The 22989-nt window shown below is 37.9% G+C and overlaps 1 protein-coding gene across 7 annotated transcripts in view; it reads right to left on the bottom strand.

Annotated features, from left to right (window-relative positions):
- Nucleotides 1-1018: 1018 nt before the first annotated feature.
- CDS1 (CDP-diacylglycerol synthase 1) overlaps nt 1019-22989 on the bottom strand; it is a 73316-nt gene continuing 51345 nt past the window's right edge. For 5 of the 7 annotated variants that reach the window (XM_059066420.2, XM_067035983.1, XM_067035978.1 and 2 more), the window contains 9 exons: nt 22904-22962; nt 20911-20993; nt 19040-19127; nt 16380-16448; nt 13427-13579; nt 11713-11832; nt 9309-9412; nt 3737-3860; nt 1019-3467 (listed from right to left, as the gene is read on the bottom strand). In XM_059066420.2, coding sequence (XP_058922403.2) covers nt 3417-3467; nt 3737-3860; nt 9309-9412; nt 11713-11832; nt 13427-13579; nt 16380-16448; nt 19040-19127; nt 20911-20993; nt 22904-22962 — 851 coding nt within the window. In that variant the 3' untranslated portion in view covers nt 1019-3416. The other 2 variants (XM_067035981.1, XM_067035980.1) reach the window with 2 other exon arrangements.

The raw sequence follows: 22989 nt of genomic DNA, 5'->3' as shown, positions 1-22989 counted from the left end.
TATCGGCCCTTACTAGATGACTCTCCTTGTTTCTGATGATTCAAAAACGCTCTCCCCTTCTGTGCAGGAAGACAATGGAATTAAGGTAGGACAGGCTTTTGATTTTGGTTAAATTGTCTAGATCTGCTTTTATTTGCAGCCACTACACGCAGATTCCCAAATAGAGCCCCCTGCCCAAGGAGTGAATTTTAAACTCTTTACGTTTCAGGAGCCAGTGGCAAGATCTGGCCTGTGGACTTTCTGCAGGACAGACAGCTCCTCCATGGAGGTCAGAATGATGGTGTCCATTCAAGGAACACTTACGTTAACACTACCTAAATCAGATGTGACCAGAGACGTGGTTACCTTTCTGTTCAGTCCTATCAAACTGTCTCTTCCCAGTGGAGACGGACAACAGGAGAGGAGCAGATAGGAAGAAGGAAGGAACTCAGGATCAACTCCTCTATGTTGAACACAAAGGCACCTTCATATGAGTTTTCACTTAACCCTTAAAACAACCCTAGGAACTAAGAATAGTGAAGCCCGTCTTAGAACCACACAAAATTGAAACCTGGGATGGGATGAGTCTGGAGGGGCCGTCCAAGAGAACAAATGGGACTGTGCACAGTTGGGTCTTCAGACCCCAGACCTTTCATTTGTTCAGAAGCTTGAGGGCCTAGGGAGTTGCTGGCATTGAGCCAGACACTGGGAACACAGTGGCCATCAAAACAGATGCCACTCGCTGTCCAAGTAGCTTAAAGCTCTAGTGGTGACTGGATCAAAGATTCACAAAAATAAATACGTAATTATAAACTAAGAAGTACCCTAGAAACTCGGTGCTTTTTCAATTAAGAGGACATCACCTCTCGACAAACACACGTTCAGTGATCACCAGAACTTATTTATTCCCAGCCCTAAAGATGTCACTGTAGGTATCAGTGATGAAGTATACACAGTATACAGTATTTCTGTATTTGTCATTTTGTAAACACTAGTTGAATGAATGTTTCCTCTCCAAAGAGAAAATGGCACAACAGAGTCAAAATGTGATTTGTTTATTTTCCTATCTCAGTTTCAGTAAAAGGTTCAGAGAACTGATTGACACATACCAAAAGCTATCTCCCACCCATGTACAGTATATATACACTGTTTCCATTTTTTCTTTTCCCCTGAACAAAGGTGATACCATCTTTGTTCAAACCAAATTACAAATGAAGAGATACTATAAATGAGAATAAAACGGTGGTGTGTGCGTGCGTGGGGGTGTGGACTTTTTATTCTCAGACAGTAAAATGTATACCCACCACCACAAGGGGAAAAGCACTGAGGAAGCATTTGTACTAAGCAGTTAGTACCATTAGAGTACCTCTCCAAATAGCAAATTTGGAACAATTAGTCATTACTGTAAAGGAAGTTCCTAGTCTTTCATTTTTCTGCCATCACATTGCTACACTGGAGTTTAAACCCTCTTCAGAGTGCAAATATAAAAATGATCAAAGTCAGGGTTTTATGGCAATCTTTGCTAAAGTATATTCTTGATAAAATATACTCTCTTTTAATATACATGCTATAAAAGTACACTAAAAACGTCAACCTTTAGAGCGCTGTTAAAATTAAGAACTTACTTTTTTACATATAGAATAATATATACCCAGCTCTAAATGTATTTGAGGATAGCTATTACTGTGACCCCAAATACTTCTAGCTTCATATTTTGTTTACCATAATATTGATTTTATAATACGTATTCAGTAATGTGCTCATAATTCTGTTTTGCAGTGCCTCACTCATCACTTTAAAGAAAAATGCAGAGGGAACTGCATATCTCCAAGTTCTTATGGTGCAATTCACCATGTTTTCAACATAAGTTCCTATTACAAAATTTTCATTTTATTTTTTAAATTTTGGTAAGAATTCTTTTATGATCTACATTTGGAGCTTTTAATGCAGCAAGTAAAAATGAGCAATGTTGAAAATTAACTTGAAGATAGCCTTGATTTTAAAAATGATCACTTCCTTCTGTAATAATACCTCCAATGCCAATTCTAAATTTTTATGGAATAGTGTGAAATAATGCTGACTGCACACATCCAGTGGCGCTGAATTGACTGAGTGCATGCCAGACCAAGAAATGAGACTCTTGGGACTGACTTTAACTATATCCACCATAATCATGTAGAACACATGATGAGGCTGCTAGTTATAGATTACATCTGTGGAACCCAGACATATCTGTGATTTTTTTTTTTTTTAAGTAGAGTAGTAGAACAGAAATATAAAAGAATTGAAATTTGTTTCTGATTTAAACAAAAATATTTACTCTTTTCATTAGCAAAACATTCTTTAAAATATATCTATTTTTCCTCTGAACATTTAGCCAAGGAGCACCAGGCAATTTTTGAAGGTTTCAGTGCTGACTGTTCAATACAATAAATACAGATGTAGAGCGCACACAGCAACAATAGCTTATTTACATCCACTGAGAAGAAATTTATTCTCATCTGGTTACAGTGTCCAGTCCCCCAAAGGAAAGGTTTGGCATTCATGTGCTTTTTGTTCTTGGTAGGAATCACTTCTGCTTGATTTTCATTGTTGGAAGAAAAAAAAAAAATCAGCTGATGGCCTCATTTTCTGACATGATGTGAAAGGAGAATGCGACAAAAATTAGCTGCTACCATGGAGTTAGTCTGGGACTGGATTTCCAGGCAGATCTCGCTTCTTCCCCGGTGAGCGTCCAGTGGGCTCCACGGGAACCAAGAGGTAGGTGCCCAGGACCCAGGCGTGCTGAGCTGCATCCAGGGACGGGTCACTCTCGCTCAGCTGAGCACCCCCTGCTCTGCCTCAGTCACCACCCCTACTCACTACCCTATGTACTGATGCTCATGGCTACAGAACTTAGGGAAACCAGTTCACAGGGAAACAAAAGCGGAGAACTCAACCAAGAGGTGGGCTATGCATGTGTGTCATCGTCCAGTGTTGCCTCCTGAGCTACTGTCTGTTGCGATCATGGGTGGAGGATGGGAACATATGTTCTTCATAGCAGAATTCTCCTGTGTTTCTCTTGATTTTTGAGAAGGTTATGTTTTTCCAAACAATTCGATCAAAGTAGAGTCTGATGTCTGCTCTTTCTGGCAAACCAATAATGGTAGAAATTTCAGCCTCTCTCTTTTGAATTTCAAAACTTACCTAAAAGTGGAATGTTTTTCCCTGGCAAATGATTACTTACTTCTTTGAAAAGTGGACAGTCTTTCTTTTTTGGATCCAACTCAGCCCTTCAGAAAATACTTCAGACTGAAAGAGGAGGAAGTAGAGGAGAACTAACTTCCTATTGTGCCTTACATAAAACGTTTTGCTGAAATGAAGAGCAGCTCTGACTACAAAAGTAAATATTTGTGCAAAGGGCACACTGCCAGGTGCAATCTCAAGACATCCTCAATTTACTCATAGTGTTGTGACTCTTTAAAACACAGTCTTTTAAGTGATGAAACCTAGCAAGTAATGGGAAGGAAGTTAACATCAGAAAATACACTTAGAAAAAGTACAGGATATTTTGCCTGGCATTTGCTACTTAATTCATAACTTAGATCAAGTAAGTGTTAAATATTCACAGTAATTTCAGAGAAGAAACATTCATGTCTGTAAAACTTCATTCTATTGCATTTTCAACATTTTTCTGTACAATTACAAAATGTCATCTGTCGGTGCTTTCCTGTAGAATTCTTTACTGCCAGTCCTTCCCTCTCCAGATCAGTTATACCTTCAAGGTGGGCTGTAGGATTCCCTTCTCAATTAGATGAGTCTTCAGCGTCTTGTATACATTTAACTGCTGTTCTGGTTGAAGCACCAACAACTGCTGTAGCACTTTGCTGGGATTTGGACCCCTGATAACAGAGCAGAAAAGACAAAGTTCACACCATTATTTTAAGAGAGCTGAAGGAAGCATATACTTGTAATTTAAAATAAACCATGCATTTAAGTGCAGAGGATCAATCTTTACAGAATTGAAACAGCTCTTGATCAGAGCCCACTTTAATGCCCAACGTTAGTGTCAAAGGGAGAAAAAAAACCCCTAGAACTATGCATTGAGAGGCGTACAGTCGCGATGTGGGAAGAATGTGCAAACACAGAAGACAGGAACAACACGAGGCAATTTAGGGAGTGCAGATCTAAGTTCCACAAAAATCTAAAAAAAGGCAAATCCTGAGATTGGACAAGACACGGAAACCATTCTGTAAAAAAAAAAAAAAAAAAAAAGGACCATTCCTGGTAGATGAGGATAAACCAAAAAAGAACATGAAGACATGATTTAAGTCTTTAGCTTCAAAGAAACGTCAGACAGGGAAGGTACTCTGTTGAAGAAATACCATCAGGGAACTCTTCCTGAGCCCAGCCCTGAAGCCTCCACCTGGGATCTACAATGGGAACAACAGCCTTTTTTCCAAGAAGGTCTTAGGTAAACCCCAATATAGGAAACCAAATAAAAACAGATCTGCTTGAGCAGGTGGAGAGCCCTGCCCATCTTCCCCAGCAGCCCCACTGGGGAGGAAATAAGCCCAGGCAGTGTTCAGTAAAGTATCCACTGGGCAGTGACACTGCCCTCCAACAGGTATCATACCAGCCTGCGCAGGGGCCTCTCCCTGGGCAGCTCCTTCTGGGGAAGCTCCTCCAACGTCCCCATGCCAGCCCTTCCCTCTGTACCCTCTGATGCTGCACTCTGGGTCAGAAAAGACCCCAACCAGGATTCCCACCTTCCAGAGACACCATGACAGTCAGGGGATTGCAATTTCCTACCTTTTGCACCCTAGAACTCAACCCATTTATAAGCTGGAGATCACTTGTGTTTCTGCGCTTACACTGCTAAAGTGCTATTTTGTTAAATTCAAAATGAACCTAATTCAGACTGTGATGTAGATGTATTGTTCTTTGCAATCTCTGTAATCCACTAGAATAGGAAAAGCAGAGTGGACTTACTTTTTGTGGAGAGGGATTAGGGAAATCCAATGAGAAAAAGCAAGATGGAGAATGGCACAGAATTCTGAGAAAGACATTTACATGTGTAATTAAATTTATGACTTATTGGCACAATAGCATGGATTAGCCATCCCATGCGTCACCTTTGTACACGTGGCTCAACTCATTTGCCAAAAACCTGAAGCCATATGTCTCTCACAGCTATAGTCTACTGAAGTCAGGACACAGCTTGCCTTACATTTCTTCAAAAGATTCAGCAACTTCCTAACATAAACCCAGAGTAGGGCCCACAGAGAAAAGGAAGGCTATTCTAGCAAGTTCAGCTAAATGCAAAATTGTCAGCAGGGGCTCCCAGCTAGTTGCACACTGGCTCTAGCACTGTATTTCTAATCGTCTAAATGTGTACTTTCAAATGGAGGACAACACGGCTCAGCATGACTTTTCCCTACTGAGAGAACAGCAGATCAAAAAAAAAAAAAAAGTATGAGTTAATGCTCTAAAAGCTGCCATCTTCTGCAAATAAAGAGTTCTAAGGATTTACAGCCACTAATTACTAATAAATATATCAGTAAATAAATCATATGCAAATGTATTAAATCCTCCAGTTAAAAAGACAAAGATTGTCAGCTGGGTTATAAAAAACAGAATATCCTTGTGAGAAAAGCGAAACACACCTTAAATATAAGGAAAAAGGCACACAGAAATATTATGCAAACACTAATAAGGCTGATGTAACTATACTTATAGTCAACAAAATAAGCTTTAAACAAGTAGTATATAAAGATGGACATTATAGAATGATACTAAGAGTGATTCAACAGTGAGACACGAGTTCTAAATATGTGGACACCTAATACAACCTCAACATATATAAAGCAAAAACTGGGAGATTCTGACAAAGCTTTCTTCGTAACTGATAGAGAACAAGCATATGGAAAAAGAAACCAAAAAATCAGTACAGAAGATTTAGCTAAACTTCACCCAGTTGACTTACAACACTAATCCTGAAACTACACAATGCATATTTGATTCATATGCACATACAATGTATATCTGAGAAGACAATACGCCTGGGCACAAAGCAAGCCATGACAAATATTAATACTGAAGTAATAAAGAGTATGTTTTCTGACCACAGTGGAATTAAAGCAAAAATCAATAAAGGAAGGAGAATGAGAAAATCTCCATTTCTTTGGAAGCGAATCAATACACTTCTAAATAATCCCATGTCAAAGAAGATACAGAACTGGAAATCAGAAAATATTTGTATCTGAATAATGAAACTACACATATAACGTGGGATGAGAATCCTTGAAAGTACTTAAAAAGAGCACTCAAAAAGCAGTAGTTAAGAGGAAATATATAATGTTAGATAAATATATTAGACAAGAAAGCTGAAAATCAGTAATCTAAGCTTCATCTCAAGAAGCTTGAGAAGGAACAGAAAATTGAACCTAAAGAAAGATAAAGGATGCAAAAACAGAAATATAGGTCAATGGAACAGGATAGAAAGCCCAGAAGTAAACCCACACACCTATGGTTAATTAATCTATGACAAAGGAGGCAAGAATATACAATGGAGAAAAGACAGTCTCTTCAATAAGTGGTGCTAGGAAAACTGGACAGCTACATGTAAAAGAATGAAATTAGAACATTCTCTAACACTATACATACACAAAAATAAACTCAAAATGGATCAAAGACCTAAATATAAGGCCGGACACTGTAGAACTCTGAGAGGAAAACATAGGGAGAGCACTCTTTGACATAAATTGCAGCAATATCTTTTGGGATCCACCTCCTAGAGTAATGAAAATAAAAACAAAAATAAATAAACAAATGGGACGTAATTAAACTTAAAAGCTTTTCCACAGCAAAGGAAACCACAAACAGAACAAAAAGACATCCCACAAAATGGGAGAAAATATTTGCAAATGAAGTGACTAACAAGGGATTAATCTCCAAAATATACAAACAACTCACGCAGCTCTATGTCAAAAAAAACCACAACCCAATCAAAAAATGGGCAGAAGATCTAAATAGACATTTCTCCAAAGAAGACACACAGATGGCCAAGAAGCACATGAAAAGCTGCTCAACATCATTAATTATCAGAGAAATGCAAATCAAAACTACAATGAGGTACAGCCAGAAAAAGGAACAAAACTGGGTCATTTGTTGAGACGTGGATGGATCTAGAGACTGTCATACAGAGTGAAGTAAGTCAGAAAGAGAAAAGCAAATACCGTATATTAACGCATATATGTGGAACCTAGAAAAATGGTACAGATGAACTGGTTTGCAGGGCAGAAATAGAGACACAGATGTAGAGAACAAACGTATGGACACCAAGGGGGGAAAGTGGTGGTAGGGGGTGTGATGAATGGGGAGATTGGGATTGGCATGTATACCCTAATATGTATAAAATGGATAACTAATAAGAACCTACTGCATAAAAACGTAAAATAAAATTTAAAAATTAAAAAAAAAACTACAATGAGGTATCACCTCACACCAGTCAGAATGGCCATCATCAAAAAGTCCACAAACAATAAATGCTAAAGAGGGTGTGGAGAAAAAGGAACCCTCCTACACTGTTGGTGGGAATGTGAATTGGTAAACCCACTGTGGAAAACAGTACAGAGGTTCCTTTCAAAATTAAAAATAGAACTACCATATGATCCAGCAATCCACCTCCTGGGCATATATTCAGAGAAAACCATAATTCAAAGAGATACATGCAACCCCAATATTCACTGTAGCACTGTGGTACAATAGCCAAGACATGGAAGTAGCCTAAATGTTTATTGACAGAGGAATAGATAAAGGAGATGTGGTACATATATACAATGGAATATTACTCAGCCATAAAAAAGAACAAAATAATGCCATTTGCAGCAACACAGATGGACCTAGAGATTATCGTACTAAGTGAAGTAAGTCAGACAAGGACAAATACCATATGATATCACTCATATGTGGAATCTAATTTTTACAAATGAACTTACTTACAAAACAGAAACAGTCTCACAGATTTCGAAAACAAACTTACGGTTACCAAAGGCGAAACATGTCAGAGGGAGGGCCGATAAATTAGGAGCTTGGGATTAACATACACACACTACTATATATAAAATAGATAACCAACAAGGAATAGCACGGGGAACTCTACTCAATATTCTATAATAACCTATATGGGTAAAGAGTCTGAAAAAGAATGAATATTTGTATAACTGAATCACTTTGCTGTACACCTGGAACTAGCACAGCATTGTAAATCAACTATACGGCAATACAGTTTTTAAAAAAGATAAAGGAATGAAAGATGAGAGTAGACATCAATGAAATAGAAAACAAATACACAACAGAGAAAGGTAAAGTCAGAATTTGATTCTTTGAAAAGATTAATGAAATAGATAAACTCCTAACAAGACTGCTCAAGGAAAATAAAAGTTAATACAAAAATGCTCACAATACTATGGGTATGTATTTAAAATGCATATTTAGGGACCTATAAATATGAGTTTCAATCCACATAACTCTAAAGGAAATACAGGTTTTCTAGGCTCAGACACCAGTAGAGACCATGGCATATAAAGTTAACATGTGGTTGATGTGGTTAGCTTTCACACCTCAAACAGGCATATCAGGGCAGATCCAAAACATTAAAGTTTAGTAATGAGAATAAAGCACCCCATATAAAACAGCAACACCCTCCATCTACCCCTCCCCGCCTCTCCACTCCCCACCCCCACCCCATACACACCCATAATCCCGCGGACTGCTCTGCTTTTCTCTGTGGCTCTTATAACCACCAAACAAGCTACATTTGTTTGTTCTCCACGTCTGCCACTTCTCCCTCCAACTCCCCAGTAAGAAAATAAGCACTGAGGACAGGAATTTGGTTTGTTTTGTTCTCTGCTACATCCGTGCCCAGAACATTCCCCAACACATAGCAGGCACTCAAGCAATAACTGGTGGACTGGATGAATCATTATGTCCTCCTCCTTTTTAAGTAACTCTTAGGGTTCACTGTCACCACAATGTCCACAGTTGAGAAATTAAATCTCCTGCTGTTCTAAATCTAGTACCATTCACCCACTCTAAGTGAATCTTAACTCAGCCCTATTAGACTATGACATATACTATTTTTTTTAACTTGTTCAAATGTAAGGGAAATAAGTATAATTTAATCATACTACCCAAGGCTACAGTGTGACACAGTTCCAGGGGCCACCATTCCCTTTGCTATTTTAGATTACGTATGACAAAAAAAGTAACTAATTCAAACTGATACCTATTGAAATGAGAACTCCAAGAAATCATCTAATAAAACATTTTTTTAAATCTAGAAGTACCTTATAAAACTTGTGATGTACACATGCACAAAAGTTGCCATCAAATACTGACAATCAAATCTGTCCATTATCCCACCATGTCCAGGAATGGTGTTTGCAAAATCCTTCAGAAAAAAACAAACATATTAGTAACTTTTCAAAAAAAATCACCTGCTATAAAATTCCTATGTGTAAATGTCTCCTTGACATCATGGACTTGAAGGAAAATACTTTACTATTGGATTTTCCCACTAAATACAAACTTATTAGAACATGTCCAACAGATTAAAACTGCACCTTTGGAATATGTGCCCATGTTAGAATTAATACTGAATTGACCCACAGCTTTCAAATAACACTAATTAAATATTAATTAAATCTAGCACTAACGTTTTTTAGTTAATAAAACTTTTTCTAAATCAAAAATGCTATCAGCTATTACTAATCTAATCTTACAGCCTGCTCTTCTGTTTAATCAGAAACTATTTGGGGAGCTATTTTAGTGTTGTTGACAGATATACCACTGGTTCTAGCTCATGTTTATCCTAATGGTTCTTACTCTGAAATAAATATTTTACTACTGTGATAAATATTTCTTTTTTTTTATGTGTTGGGGTAAAAAGGAAATCAAAATAGATAGTTCATTTGGGACATGTTAGTCCATTAAATGGCCACATTAAGGGAATGGTTAGTAAGCCTCTGCAGATTGACCCTGTATAGATCCATCCACACGTCAGGGCCCAGGAAATGGAAATGACTAATTTTCCTTCTCGTTTACTCAAGCAGCCTAAAAACCTCTAAAAAGCAACAGTGATTATACCTTCATTTCAGACATGAAAAGAAACCTCACCATTCACCGAGAAACCCTGGATTGGAGACCATTAAAGACCATTCTAGGGCTTCCCTGGTGGCACAGTGGTTGAGAGTCCGCCTGCAGATGCAGGGGACACGGGTTCGTGCCCCGGTCTGGGAAGATCCCACATGATGCGGAGTGGCTGGGCCCGTGAGCCATGGCCGCTGAGCCATGCGCGTCCGGAGCCTGTGCTCCGCAACCGGAGAGGCCACAACAGTGAGAGGCCCGCGTACCACAAAAAACAAACAAACAAACAAACAAAAAAACATTCTAAACATAACATTTCTCTGTTTAAAACAGCTATTGAAAAACTCTTTGGTTAATTTTTGCCAACACATTTCCTTCCTTCTCTTCCCTACTAACCCAAGCACAACAGAGCCGTGGTAACTCCATCCCACTTTGCTGCTTGCAGCCTTTACAGGCCTCTCGTATTGCATAGCTATTGCTACGGTTCTGTGTGGATGTGTATTATCTCCCCTAGTAGGTGGTGAGCATCATGAGAACAGGGACAACATCTTGTACACTTCTGCATACTGCATTCTACCTAAGCTTAGTATCTTCGCCATTGCAAGTGCTTGCTGAGTTCGTGTATTTATTTCCCTGGCCTCTGGGATCTGGCCACCACTCTCTGTAGTCTGACCGCCTACCCCTACCATGGCCACAGTGTTCCTCTTCTCCTTCCAGTGCTGACCTCCTCTACTCCTTTGCACTTGCTGGGACTCCCTTCCTTCGATTTCTCTGTAGGACTCATTCTCTTCTTTTCCTGATATCCCTACTCAAACGCCACCTCCTCAGAGAAGCCTGCCCTGACCACCCCACCTTCAGTAGCCACTCTCTAACTCCCAATGGCACACATTCAGTCTTAACTTAGTGAAGCCATGTGAGGAGAGTTGAGATAATAGGCCAAATATATCTCACTTTACGCGAATTTAAGTTAAACAAAACATAGGGCTAATTTTAAGTATCTGGAACAGGGATCAGCAAACTATGTCCCACAGACCAATTCCAGCCCGCTGCCTGTTTCTTGTAAGTAAAGTTTTATTAGAACCCAGCCACACCCATTCATTGATGTATTGTCCACGGGGCTCTCACACTACAGTGGAAGACTTCAGAACTGAGTAGTTTGCAATATTGCTGCCATTAGCGTATGACTTGGCTCTTTACAGGAAGAGTTTGCTGACCCCTGGGCCAGCAGAATGGACAGTTACATATCCAAAGGCTCTCTTGCACTTCCCTTCACTTGAGACTGTGACAGGACACTAAACTTAGATAATTCATAGCTGGATTCTTGGATGAACACTTGAAGGACCAAGATTCTGTGTTTGTCCCAGCATTAAGTGACACATGCCATTTCTAGAAAAGAGGGTGATATAACACTTCAAAATGTATTAACACGGCATGACCAAAACCTAACAAGAAAGAATATATACTCTGTGAAGCTGACACAAATAGGGTGGAAAAGTTTTTGCCCAGGGGCTTAATGCCGGAGACCAAAAGAGAACCAAATTCCAACTATATTACATTCTCTAATTATATTCTGTAACACTGTAACACAGAATCTAAAACACACACCTTGATTTTGAAAGCTCTTTTGAATCCGCTGGCAAAGAATCCTCCAAATGGGCCAATCAAAGATGCAAATGTGGAAAGAGCAATGCTGTGTATCTGGAAAGGATACAAGCTTACTGTTTCCTAAAGAGGGAATAAAAAGGAGAGGGGTTGGGGCTCACTGCATGAAAAATGTATTCGAGCACGCCACCTAAACTCAGAGCCATTATATACAAACACTAAGTCAAAGCACATGCCATATTTTTGTTAATTTCACAAGCCTTCAAGATCATAGGAAAAAATAAATGTGTAAGCTCTCGTTACCACTCTCTGCTTATTCAGCCAGCACTCCCTATTCCCTCTGAAAGCGTACTGAAAGCGCCTGGTATGCTAAAATCTGATAGGCTACTTTTCTAGTTTGTCTAGAAACTTCTACATCACTTGGGTCGTAGGCTTACCAAGAATCAGTTAATTTCTGACATTGTTTTTTACCAGTAGCACTTTGATTTTGTAATTATATAATGTATTTTGTATTTGTATTTTATTTCACTTTAATTTTATATGACAAATGAGGGAAAAGTTGGTCTTTCTCTTAAAATTAAGTTAAATGCTGTGGAAACACCTGAAAATAAAATGCTTAAAAAGACTACCAAAATTAGCATCAGCAAGACAATTATAAAAGATTTGGGGAGGAAACGATAAAAATCGAGAAGAATTCTGCAGTCAAATTATTTCGTAAATTCTTAGTTCTTACTCCACTTTAAATAAACTGAAACTGCAAATTGTAGAGAGTGCATAATGGGTGTGGTTTAAGAGAGATCACTAAGAACTCCAATCTTTGGACCTGTTTGCAAAGGAACGGCCTTGCCCCAGTCAAAGATTAGCAGTATCAAAGATAGATGGCTTGGACACTGAAAATATTCTTGGAATCAATGTGTTGAGCCTTCAAGTAGAGAAATAATTTGTTGGTTAACCTTCTCAAAAATTAACTTTAGTTAAAAGTTAAATATTTCAAGGAATTCCCTGGAGGTCCAGTGATTAGTTAGGACTTGGTGCTTTCACTGCCAGAGCCCAGGGTTCAATTCCTGGTCAGGGAACTAAGATCCCACAAGCTGTGTAGCATGGCCAAATAAATAAATAAATAATAAATGTTTCAGGTGCATTCATGTGTACACACACACAAAAAAAATTATTTGATTCCCCACTTTAACCAACCACCCACTAGTCCTGGTAGCACAGATCAGCAGGGATCTACTGGACAGCATGTCAGCATCCTTCAAGGTTGCCTTTAAATGGCAGCAGTGTGCTTCTGGAAGGGAAACTGATTTTTAGAAACAGCAGCTTTCTGTACTAGTAAAAGTCCCCTAAAAATCAAGTAATTTTTGAGCTGGTGAATTTTAATTAAGTTTTAAATTGAGTTAATTTATACCAGTTACACGTGAAACTCATTATAACTCATTTGATTTGTAGAAACCTCAGAGATGTTTAATGTTTTCAAGATAAATTACCACCAGTATCCAAACCATTAGGCAAATAAGTTTCTAACAGACAACTGGTTTGTGATAGTAATATTCACTTTATATACAAAAAAGGGAAATCACAAGGGGACAGAATATATGCTTGATGCCAAGCAGACAGTGATCTGTATTACAGGGTTAAAAATTCTGCAGAAATCGCTCTCTTGCAATAAATGAAGCTTAACCATTGGGAGGGAGGATCCCCACCATGTTTATCTTACCCGTCTCAACAATGCCTTCAAAATGGGAGGAAGTGAATAACTCTGAAGCTGGAAAAGTTCTGAGGGTTCACATTCTGTAACGAAGGAGTTTACATCACTTCGGTATTCCACTGGGCAGACGAAGTACTGGTGTTTGGATAACAAGTAAGCGGCCTAAATAACAAAGCAAGCGTTTGTAAAACAATGAATGAAAATATATGTATGTGTGTGTGTGTGTGTGTGTGTGTGTGCGCGCGCACGCGCACGCGTATGTATATATATAAAATTTTTTAATTGTATATATGTTATGGGTCAGAAAGGCCAGAAACAGAATGCTGAATTTTCCTCGCATTCACATCCTGCCATGTATTTTCAAAGTTAAATGACCATAACCGATGGAATAAAAGACTTTAAAAAGCCATTAGAAAAAAAAAGTTTTTGGAAATCAGTATGATTATAATCTCAGTATAACCACAATAAAAAGAGGGAAGGGGAAAGTGAGAAAAAAAAGCCGATTTGAACGTTTAGACAAGCATTATAGCAAGGTTTTACTTTTTCTAAGAACACATTTAATGTCAGCAGAAGCTAACAATTATAAAGGTATGGGAGAGTACAGGACTAAAGTTTCTTGCATAAAGGTTATATTAATTTCATCAATTAAGAAAATAAACAGTGATTCAAAATTACTAAGAAAACAGCACAGGTGAAAAACACCATTGTTCTTAACCAACCCAGACAATGTTGACTAAATTATTCTTTCCCTGGACACATCACTGCAATTTTTAAAACTAGCTGTCCTCAGCCATGGAAGAAGATACATAAAAACAAAATATCTTATTATAAATTTAAATTGCTAGACAATAGTTCATTTTCTTTCTTTTACAGACATACACACCATTATACTGCTCAAAAATGGTTAATAGAAGTGCAAATATGACACTAGAAATGGATATAAATTGATTTTGCTTCCAAACAACGAGCTTCCTCAAAATTACTTATTAAAAAAATATATAAGCTCCCTCCTCCTTATTTTGTCATGTATTACATTCTTATCGGGTAGCTCTTTATTTTCTTCCAATGATATGGAATTTCTTGTAGTATTTCTAAATTATCTTTCATGATACCAGATTCTTATAGTATTATTTAACTTAATAATCCCTTCTTCATAATGTATAATCATTGGACAGGACCAGATCCCTTTTCATTGTTCTGTTCATCAGTTATTTCCTCATTGATATTCTAACAAATAAACACTGGAATAATTTTTTAAATTCTATTGCAATTTTCATTGAGAATGAACTACACTGCTAAACAGGAATTATGGTGGTTTTCCCCTCCAGCCTGGCCCATTTCCATTTATTTGTATATTTGCTCCCTCTCAAAGTCTCAAAGCTCCGTGTTGTTATTAGACTCTATATTTGGCTATAGAATATATTCTAGAACTGTTAGGGACAAGACTCTTAAAAAATTAAACTTCCTGACAGTAATTTTTTTGGGTATATTTATCTTATATACAGCCATTTTTCTGTACCTTTTTTGATTTCTCACAAGACACCTTTGAATAAAAACCTAAATTCCATAATTGTACACTAATTTTTAAAACATTAACAATATCCAGTATTCATAGCTAAAAGTAAACATCAATTATTTTTAACAAGCTTTTTCTGTAAACTGGACTCACAGCACTAAGCATCCACTAGGCCAAGCAGCTGGCATGTGTTAAAGAGACAGAACTCTTCAATATCATTTGCATTCTCTGCTTTTATTCAAAGCCACCACCCATCCCAGCACCTGTGCACCCACAAGGCAGAACAGCTGTTAGAAACTACCAAAACACAGCAGCGGGTCTCAAGCCTAGCTTTATATGAGAATCAGCTGAGGGAGTCAGTTAACCTGGGAGAGGGCTGGGACATCGGTGTTGTGTAAGCTCCCCAGGTGGTTCTGATATGAGACCAGGATGAGAGTTACTGGGCTATAGAATACAGGTATACCTCGTTTTACTGCACTCACTTTATTGTGCTTCAGAGGTACTGTGTTTTTCACAAACTGAAGGTCTATGGCAACCCTGCCTCAAACAAGTCTAATGGCACCATTCTTCCAACTGCAAGACTTCAGTGGAGGAAGTAACTACAGATGTGGTAAAATAGCAAGAGAATTAGAAGTGGAGCCTGAAGAGGGGAATGAATTGCTGCAATCTCATTATAAAACGTTCACGGATGAGGAATTACTTCTTATGAATGAGTAAACAAAGTGGTTTCTTGAGATGAACTCTATTCCTGGTGAAGATGCTGTGAGGACTGTTGAAATGACAGCAAAGGATTTAGAATATTACATAAACGTAGTTGGTAAAGCAGTTACAGAGTTGGAGAGGGTTGACTGCAATTCTGAAAGAAGTTCTACTGAGCAGGGTAAAGTGCCATCAAACAGCCTTGCATGCTACAGAGAAATCCTTCATGAAAGAAGAGACGATCGATGTGGCAGGCCTCCTTGCTGTCTTATTCAAGAGACTGCCTCAGCCACCCACCTTCAGCAACCACCACCCTGATCAGACAGCAGCATCAACATCCCGGCAAGACCCCCGCCGGCAAAAACACTATGACTCACCGAAGGCTCAGATGATGCTTAGCATTTTTTAGCCATAAAGTATTTAATATTAAGGTATGTACACTGTTCTTTTTAGACTTAATCTAGTACACACTTAATAGACTACAGTATAATGTAACTGTAACTTTTATATGCACTGGGAAACCAAAACATTCACGTGACTTGCGTTATAGCAATACTCGCTTTATTGTGGTGGCCTGGAACTGAAGCTGCAATATCTCTGAGGTATGCCTGTGGATTCTGTCTAGTGGGCTTCAGTTAATACATCATTAGCATTTTCTGGTTTAATTCTTTTAGGTTCAGAATCGACTAATAAACTTGCTACCACTTTTCAAAATATAAATAAAATAAAAATCCTAGTGAAACTCACAATGAATCCAAAGATGACTGTAGAAAAGAAACCGCCAATGAATCCTTCCCAAGTCTTTTTAGGAGACAACTGAAAAAGGCCAAATAGAATTAGAAAGAGTTACTGCACTCACAAAACACACAGATACATATGTTCAATAAATTCCCATAATACTTGTACCTCTCTCCTTTTTTTCGTATTGGAAAGGCTTTGCAACCCTTTTTCCTTCAGTCCATGATGGTGATTTATTTGTGCAAATCTCTCTAGTAGAGTCGAACACATATTAGGCCTTCAGACATCCTACATACTGTGAATATGTTTGTTTCTGTAAATAGCCTCAATTTGCTTTTTTCACTCAAAGGACTATAAACTCTATGCTGAAATAATTGTCCCATGATGTTCATGCTTATATAAACCCCCAGAATAATGTAATAAGGATGATATATATTCATTCACTCTAAGTATACATGGTCTGTGTTGACCTACTACTGATCAAAAATAGAATGAGTATAACAAAACATGGATTCTGCAGCACCCCAGATTTTCATATATTCCCAAATGCCAAGCTTACAACAGTCCTCTTTCTGAAATGGCAAAAAGCTCCATAGCCCTAGGTTCAGTATTTGCCTCACAAGTATGCACATATCCTCCCCTCCTTTAGTCACTATATATGTCTTTCTCCATGAAGAAACATATTGGGCTTCTGAGAATACTGTTTGTTTCAGATTCTGGCTATTGTCTTTTAGTCCATGGAGCATTCAGGGAGAGAAATCTGGAGGAAAGTCTAGAACTTGGTGAAGCAGGGGCAGGAGAAAAAGATTTAGGAGTAGACAGTATTAACTGGCTGAGGCGCTCTGTAAGATAAAGACTCAGTACAGGTCTATGATCATCAGGAGATCACTGACGGCCTCTGTGATATTCCTTTCAGTGGATCAATGGGAACAGAAGCCAAATAAATATCAGAGGGAAGTTTCTGAGATGGAAATGGGTGATACGCTAAACTACATGAGCTCTTGTCCTGAAGTTTATAAAGCACCAAGCCTTTCTTGACCAATCTGATAACAATTCTGCCATAGAGAAGAAATACATACATAGATATACACTGTCTCCTAGGATAATTCAGTATTATTGTCATGAAGTAGGAGTTGACTGAAATTCAGAAGTGCCTGCTGATCATTTTAAAGATAGCTCATCAAATTAAATTGACCCATATCATATTGATTTAGGGGTTAACTTGCTTAATTACATCTTGTGTATATTATACAACTAATCCAGCCTGGTAATTCACTAGAAATTGATGTTCAAAATCAGACAGTGAGATTCTTCTACAGCCTCTGAGGGCTCCTAAGCCAACAACTTCTCAGCTGGTATAAAAGCCTTGACTACTTCACCACTTGCTCTTGTGCTGAAATAAGCTTTAGAGACTTTAGAAATGTATATAGCTTGCTGGCCAGTATCCCCACAGCTCAGCTAATGCTGTGTGCTGGACTCCTATGTGGGGAAGAATTTAAGGAAGGTGGTTTTGAAGGACAGGCCATCCATGCACTCCTCTAGGAATGATAAACTATCTTTACATCACTCTGAACAAAACAGGTTTTCTATCTGAACAATTGTCTCAGTCCCTCCATAAATGCCTTCATGTGATAACATCAAAATAGCCAATTAGGGCTTCCCTGGTGGCGCAGTGGTTGAGAGTCTGCCTGCCGATGCATGGGACGCAGCTTCGTGCCCCGGTCCGGGAAGATCCCACATGCCGCGGAGCAGCTGGGCCCATGAACCATGGCCGCTGGGCCTGCGTGTCCGGAGCCTGTGCTCCACAACGGGAGAGGCCACAACAGTGAGAGGCCCGCGTAACGCAAAAAAAAAAAAAAAAAAAAAAAAAAAAAAAGCCAATTAATGCATTTGTCAGAATGTTATAAAAGACTTTGCCCAATATCTGAACTGAGTGAATCCTCTATGTAGCCCCAACGTGAAAAGCTTTTTTATTTTTAAAAGAAATCAGTTCTAGAAAAAGGTCTGTTTTTCCATGAGGAGTTGGTTTCTTTCTTTCTTTCCCAAGATGGGAACTGTATAAATTACTTCATTTTCTTCTTTGCCTCCATTGACTGTAAACAGAACCAAATCTAAGGCAAAACCACATGGTCTCCTCATATGTACTTTCCTGTCCCTTATCTTCACTTTTCCTTATCACTTGCATCATTCATCAGTGTTTTATTGTAGGACCTCAAATTTTTTTTTAAACAAATTTGGGTATAAAATGGACATGATGTATGTGACGATGGTATAATATACACTCTCAAACAATCTGGTGAAGGAGGAGATAAATGAGATGGCTTGAGAAGAAAGCAGAGTCAAGCACAGGCCTGTTTAGAGGGTCGTTGGGAAGCAGAATAAAGAACTGCACGACAGCCAAGGGAAAGAAAACAGCAAAAAGATGATGTGAGCCTTCATGGGAGAGGGGAAATGACCGGGGAGCCAAGAGAGTATCTGATGAAGAACCAGACAGAATCATTAGGAAATACAGATCGCTGCCTCTGCACTGTGGCTGCTGAGGGCAACTAAGGGAAATCACAGCACCTCGGAAATCAAAAATGTGCAACAGCACCAAATGGTTGGGAATTTCTCCAGTGGCTAATCTTTTAGGTTATGGTCAGAGTTTGCTTGTGGTATTTTTCCATTACCTTAATTAATGGAGTTCTTCCAAAAAAAAATCCAAAAAGGTAAGCAGTTATGTCATTGCAAATAACACTTGATATTGGAACAAGGAACCTTAAAAAAAAAAAAGAAAAAAGTCCATATGATTAAGTGGCAACTATTTCTACAGGTTATGACTCATAATGAACCAATGCAATAACCCTTCGGATTACATTGCAGCCTAGCCCAGAACATAGCACGTACTGAAAGATTAATTAATAGACACAATAAATAAAAAATAAAAACCAACCAAATTTGCCCATTTAGCAATTAAGCAGAGCAAAATCTATAAACATACGAGAAGAATATTGCTAATGAAAATATTAAATAATCAACTTAACTTTAAAATTAAACAATCAATTTCTATAGCTATGGACTTTCACATTTCAGTTTTATGAGGAATGCCAACTAAAAACTGTCACTCGCCATCTGGCTCTACAAGGATTAGGTCACTAGCCACTGCAGTCGCTGACCTTCAACACACCCTGAAAGGAGTTCAGGGCGGTGATCAGGAATGCGGGGCACTGTGTGCTCTGGGAAACACTGGCAGGACAGGCCTTCAGAGAGTTAGATATTTTTTAGGAGAAGACTTTATGAGCCCCATTTCTTACATCTTCTCATTATCTACAAAAGCACTAAAATCATTAACGGAGGCGTCTGCTCCTTGTGACCAGCAACAACCTTCTGCCAAAATGTGTGCTTGATGGCACGTGCCCCCTTCACTAAAACCATGTATTAGTGACCTCCCCTCCGACCTCTTCGCAGCAGTTCCTCAGAGCTATCTGAGAGAGGCTTTCTCCCAGGCTATAGTCTTCATTTGGCTCCAAATAAAACTTAACTCACAACGCTCATGTTGTGCATTTTTCTCAGTTGACAAGAACAAGTTACAATGGTATAGAGAATTTTTTAAAAACAGCCTTTCAAAAGAGAAACGAGTCATTTGTTCAGACAGAGTATAATCTGATAAACTTACACCAAGCTCTTGATACAAACTCTTTCAGGAAAAATTATCAATTTTAATACTATCTTAGCCTGCAGTTACATTAAAACCCTACTAACTGTACAGAACCTACTAATTTCAGTAACTTCCTCCCATCAACTACAAGTTTGTATATGGAAGACGATCTTAAAATGATTCCACTTGTTTACACACACGTACATATCTTGGTTAAAAAAACACAAACCTGTCAAGGGAACAAATTTATCTTGAATAAACCCATCAATTATAGAAGATTTTAATTACTGTATTTTAAAAGAATGTGGAGAAAATATAGTCAGATTTCTTAAAATCTTAAGTTTTTCTCCACTCATTTTTAATTTATAATAATTGTTATAATTTAAGCTAATTTTTAACTGATAAAAATGCTTTCTGAATCTGCAACCCACTGCTTATACAGCAAGTAACTCCAAATACCCAAAATCTGGACACCAACTCCTATTACAAAGGCAGAGTAGAACTTACCCAACTTTCACGTTGTTTGCCGAAAAGCAAACTTTCCCTTTTTTCTTTTTTTCCCGCATCCCACGTAAACAATACACTTTTTAAATGCAATTCTTTGTTTTTTAAAAAAAGTCATATTAAAGTGTAGTAACACCTGAAAATGTAATTAATTGTTTGGTGCTTTTATGAGGACTTCCTGTATTTTATTTGAAACCTGAATAAGGAAGTTTTCCAGTTGTTAACAAAGCATTTGTCTTCAGTTGTCAAACAGTAAGCAAAACTCAGTAAGCTACTTTAATCGATAGAGCAACAACAAATAGTACATTTTAGTAGAAATCTGTAAGACACTGTCCAATGTAAAAGAGCTTTAAAAGTGCTATGATGTAAATATAAAGCAGCATAATACTGTCCCCTTACCATATCATGCCTTCAAACAGATTTTGGATGACAAGATGTGACTGAGTAACTGTTATCAGTAAAGTGACATGAGTCCATGCGAACTGTTAATAGCACAACAATACAACAATTAGTGAACACAACGGATCAGTGCAGCCCACCAAGCAATTTTGAAACACAAATTTCTAGCATGACTGTTGGTCACATTTCATAAGATAAGGTCATACAAAATAAAGGCCGTTAGTAAATTACATTAATTTTGGTGCCTACTGAGATCTGAACCATGAACACATTTAACAAAGTAACCTTAATTTATACACAAATGGAATGCTAATAACACTGAGATACACTACTAAGTTTGAAAAAGACATATTAAAAAATAAACCATAATCTTGAATCATGAGATTAAAATGATAATGAGAAGTTTATGGTGTTGCTATGGCATTTAGATAGGAGCTAAAACTCTACTCTGGATGCATTCTCTAGTTATTAGAAATGCTAAAAACGATTTTTCTCTGAGTTCACTATGGTACCATTTTCCCATAAAGAGTTATTTCTAACTTCAAATGATTCAAACCAGCAGGGATCAATTGCCCTTAAACTCAATCTTTTCATACTTGAAAGTTGATCTTCACAGCTCTGTGCAATGACAGTACTCCATTTCAAATTTTCAAAGTCCTCTGTGTTTCATCAATTCCATCTAGCCTGAGAGATGGCCACTTTAACTACTTTTTTTTTTTTTTTTTTGTGGTATTTGGGCCTCTCCCGTTGCGGAGCACGGGCTCCGGACATGCAGGCTCAGCAGCCATGGCTCACGCGCCCAGCCGCTCTGCGGCATGTGGGATCTTCCCGCACCGGGGCACGAACCCGTGTCCCCTGCATTGGCAGGCGGACTCTCAACCACTGCACCACCAGGGAAGCCCCTTAACTACTTTTAACATCATTAGTATGAGCAAATTGTGAACAAAAAGCGCTAATAATTCTATGTACTAGTCTCATAATTTTTATTGGAAGTTATGACTTCTCAAAATTCTTAGGATTTTGATTTATTCAAAATAAACCTATTTTCCATTTCAGCAAAAAATATATTGGTTGGGTTTTTTTTTTTAATTTTCATCTGCTTAAACAATCCAATTCTCTTCTACCCTGATTGCTTCCAAATGCATAAATGATTTTTTTCCAATAGGAACCATTTATATTTTCATAGCAGATTCTAGGATTTCTAATTTGTTTTGATGGTTTCTAGATTTTCACGGAGAATTTTACTCTTTCCTCTCAAGACCCACAGAAATTAGAAATGTAAGAAATACTACAATTTCCCAGCTATGGTGCTCAGCAGGATGTCTTACTGGGAAAAAGCACAGCATGAAAAATAGGAAATATACCACAAATCCAAAACAAGCCTTACTAATACATGAATTCACAGATCTAAATACCACATTTTGCATTTCACAGTCTTATAATTAGCTACCTTTTAAGGAAATAAGAGAAGGTCATCATGTACGATGATAAACTTCATAAAACACTGAACACTGTTCAGTGATACACTGAATGAAATATCTTTGGCCACAAAGAATCATGTGACTGTATAACTAACCACAGCTGCCAAGAAAATGTAAGCTCTGTTCCCGTTATGCCCAGGCTAAGAGCAAGTAAACGTTGCTACTTTCCATACAAAAAGATTGTAGATGTTTCCAAGACTTACTAACTATTCATAGGAGACTGTGGAAACACCTCAAATTTCTACAAATTTAGGGAACCCAAATACTTGAATTTAATTTTATAGCCTTTGAAAATATTCAAAGAAAAAGGTTTTAGGAAAACTTTGGAAACAGTTAAAATTTTTAAATCCTCAAAAAATTTTCAGCAACTTTTTATATATAATAGTAATCCAAAATTCAAATATCCCTCACATTTAGGCAACTAGCAGATTAGATTATATCTTCTCACTACAGAAAAAAATAAAGATGGTTTTTATTACATATAGTGACTACAGAATAATGGTAATACACACCATATAAAACTGCAGACGATAATGTTTCTTCACCAAGCTCAGCACAAACATGCAGAAACCTGTTCAAGAACAAAAAACATGGCTTG

Source organism: Kogia breviceps, chromosome 6, assembly GCF_026419965.1.
Source record: "Kogia breviceps isolate mKogBre1 chromosome 6, mKogBre1 haplotype 1, whole genome shotgun sequence".
In the NCBI taxonomy this organism is placed as follows: Eukaryota; Metazoa; Chordata; class Mammalia; order Artiodactyla; family Physeteridae; genus Kogia; species Kogia breviceps.
This window is presented reverse-complemented; position numbering and strand designations above follow the sequence as displayed.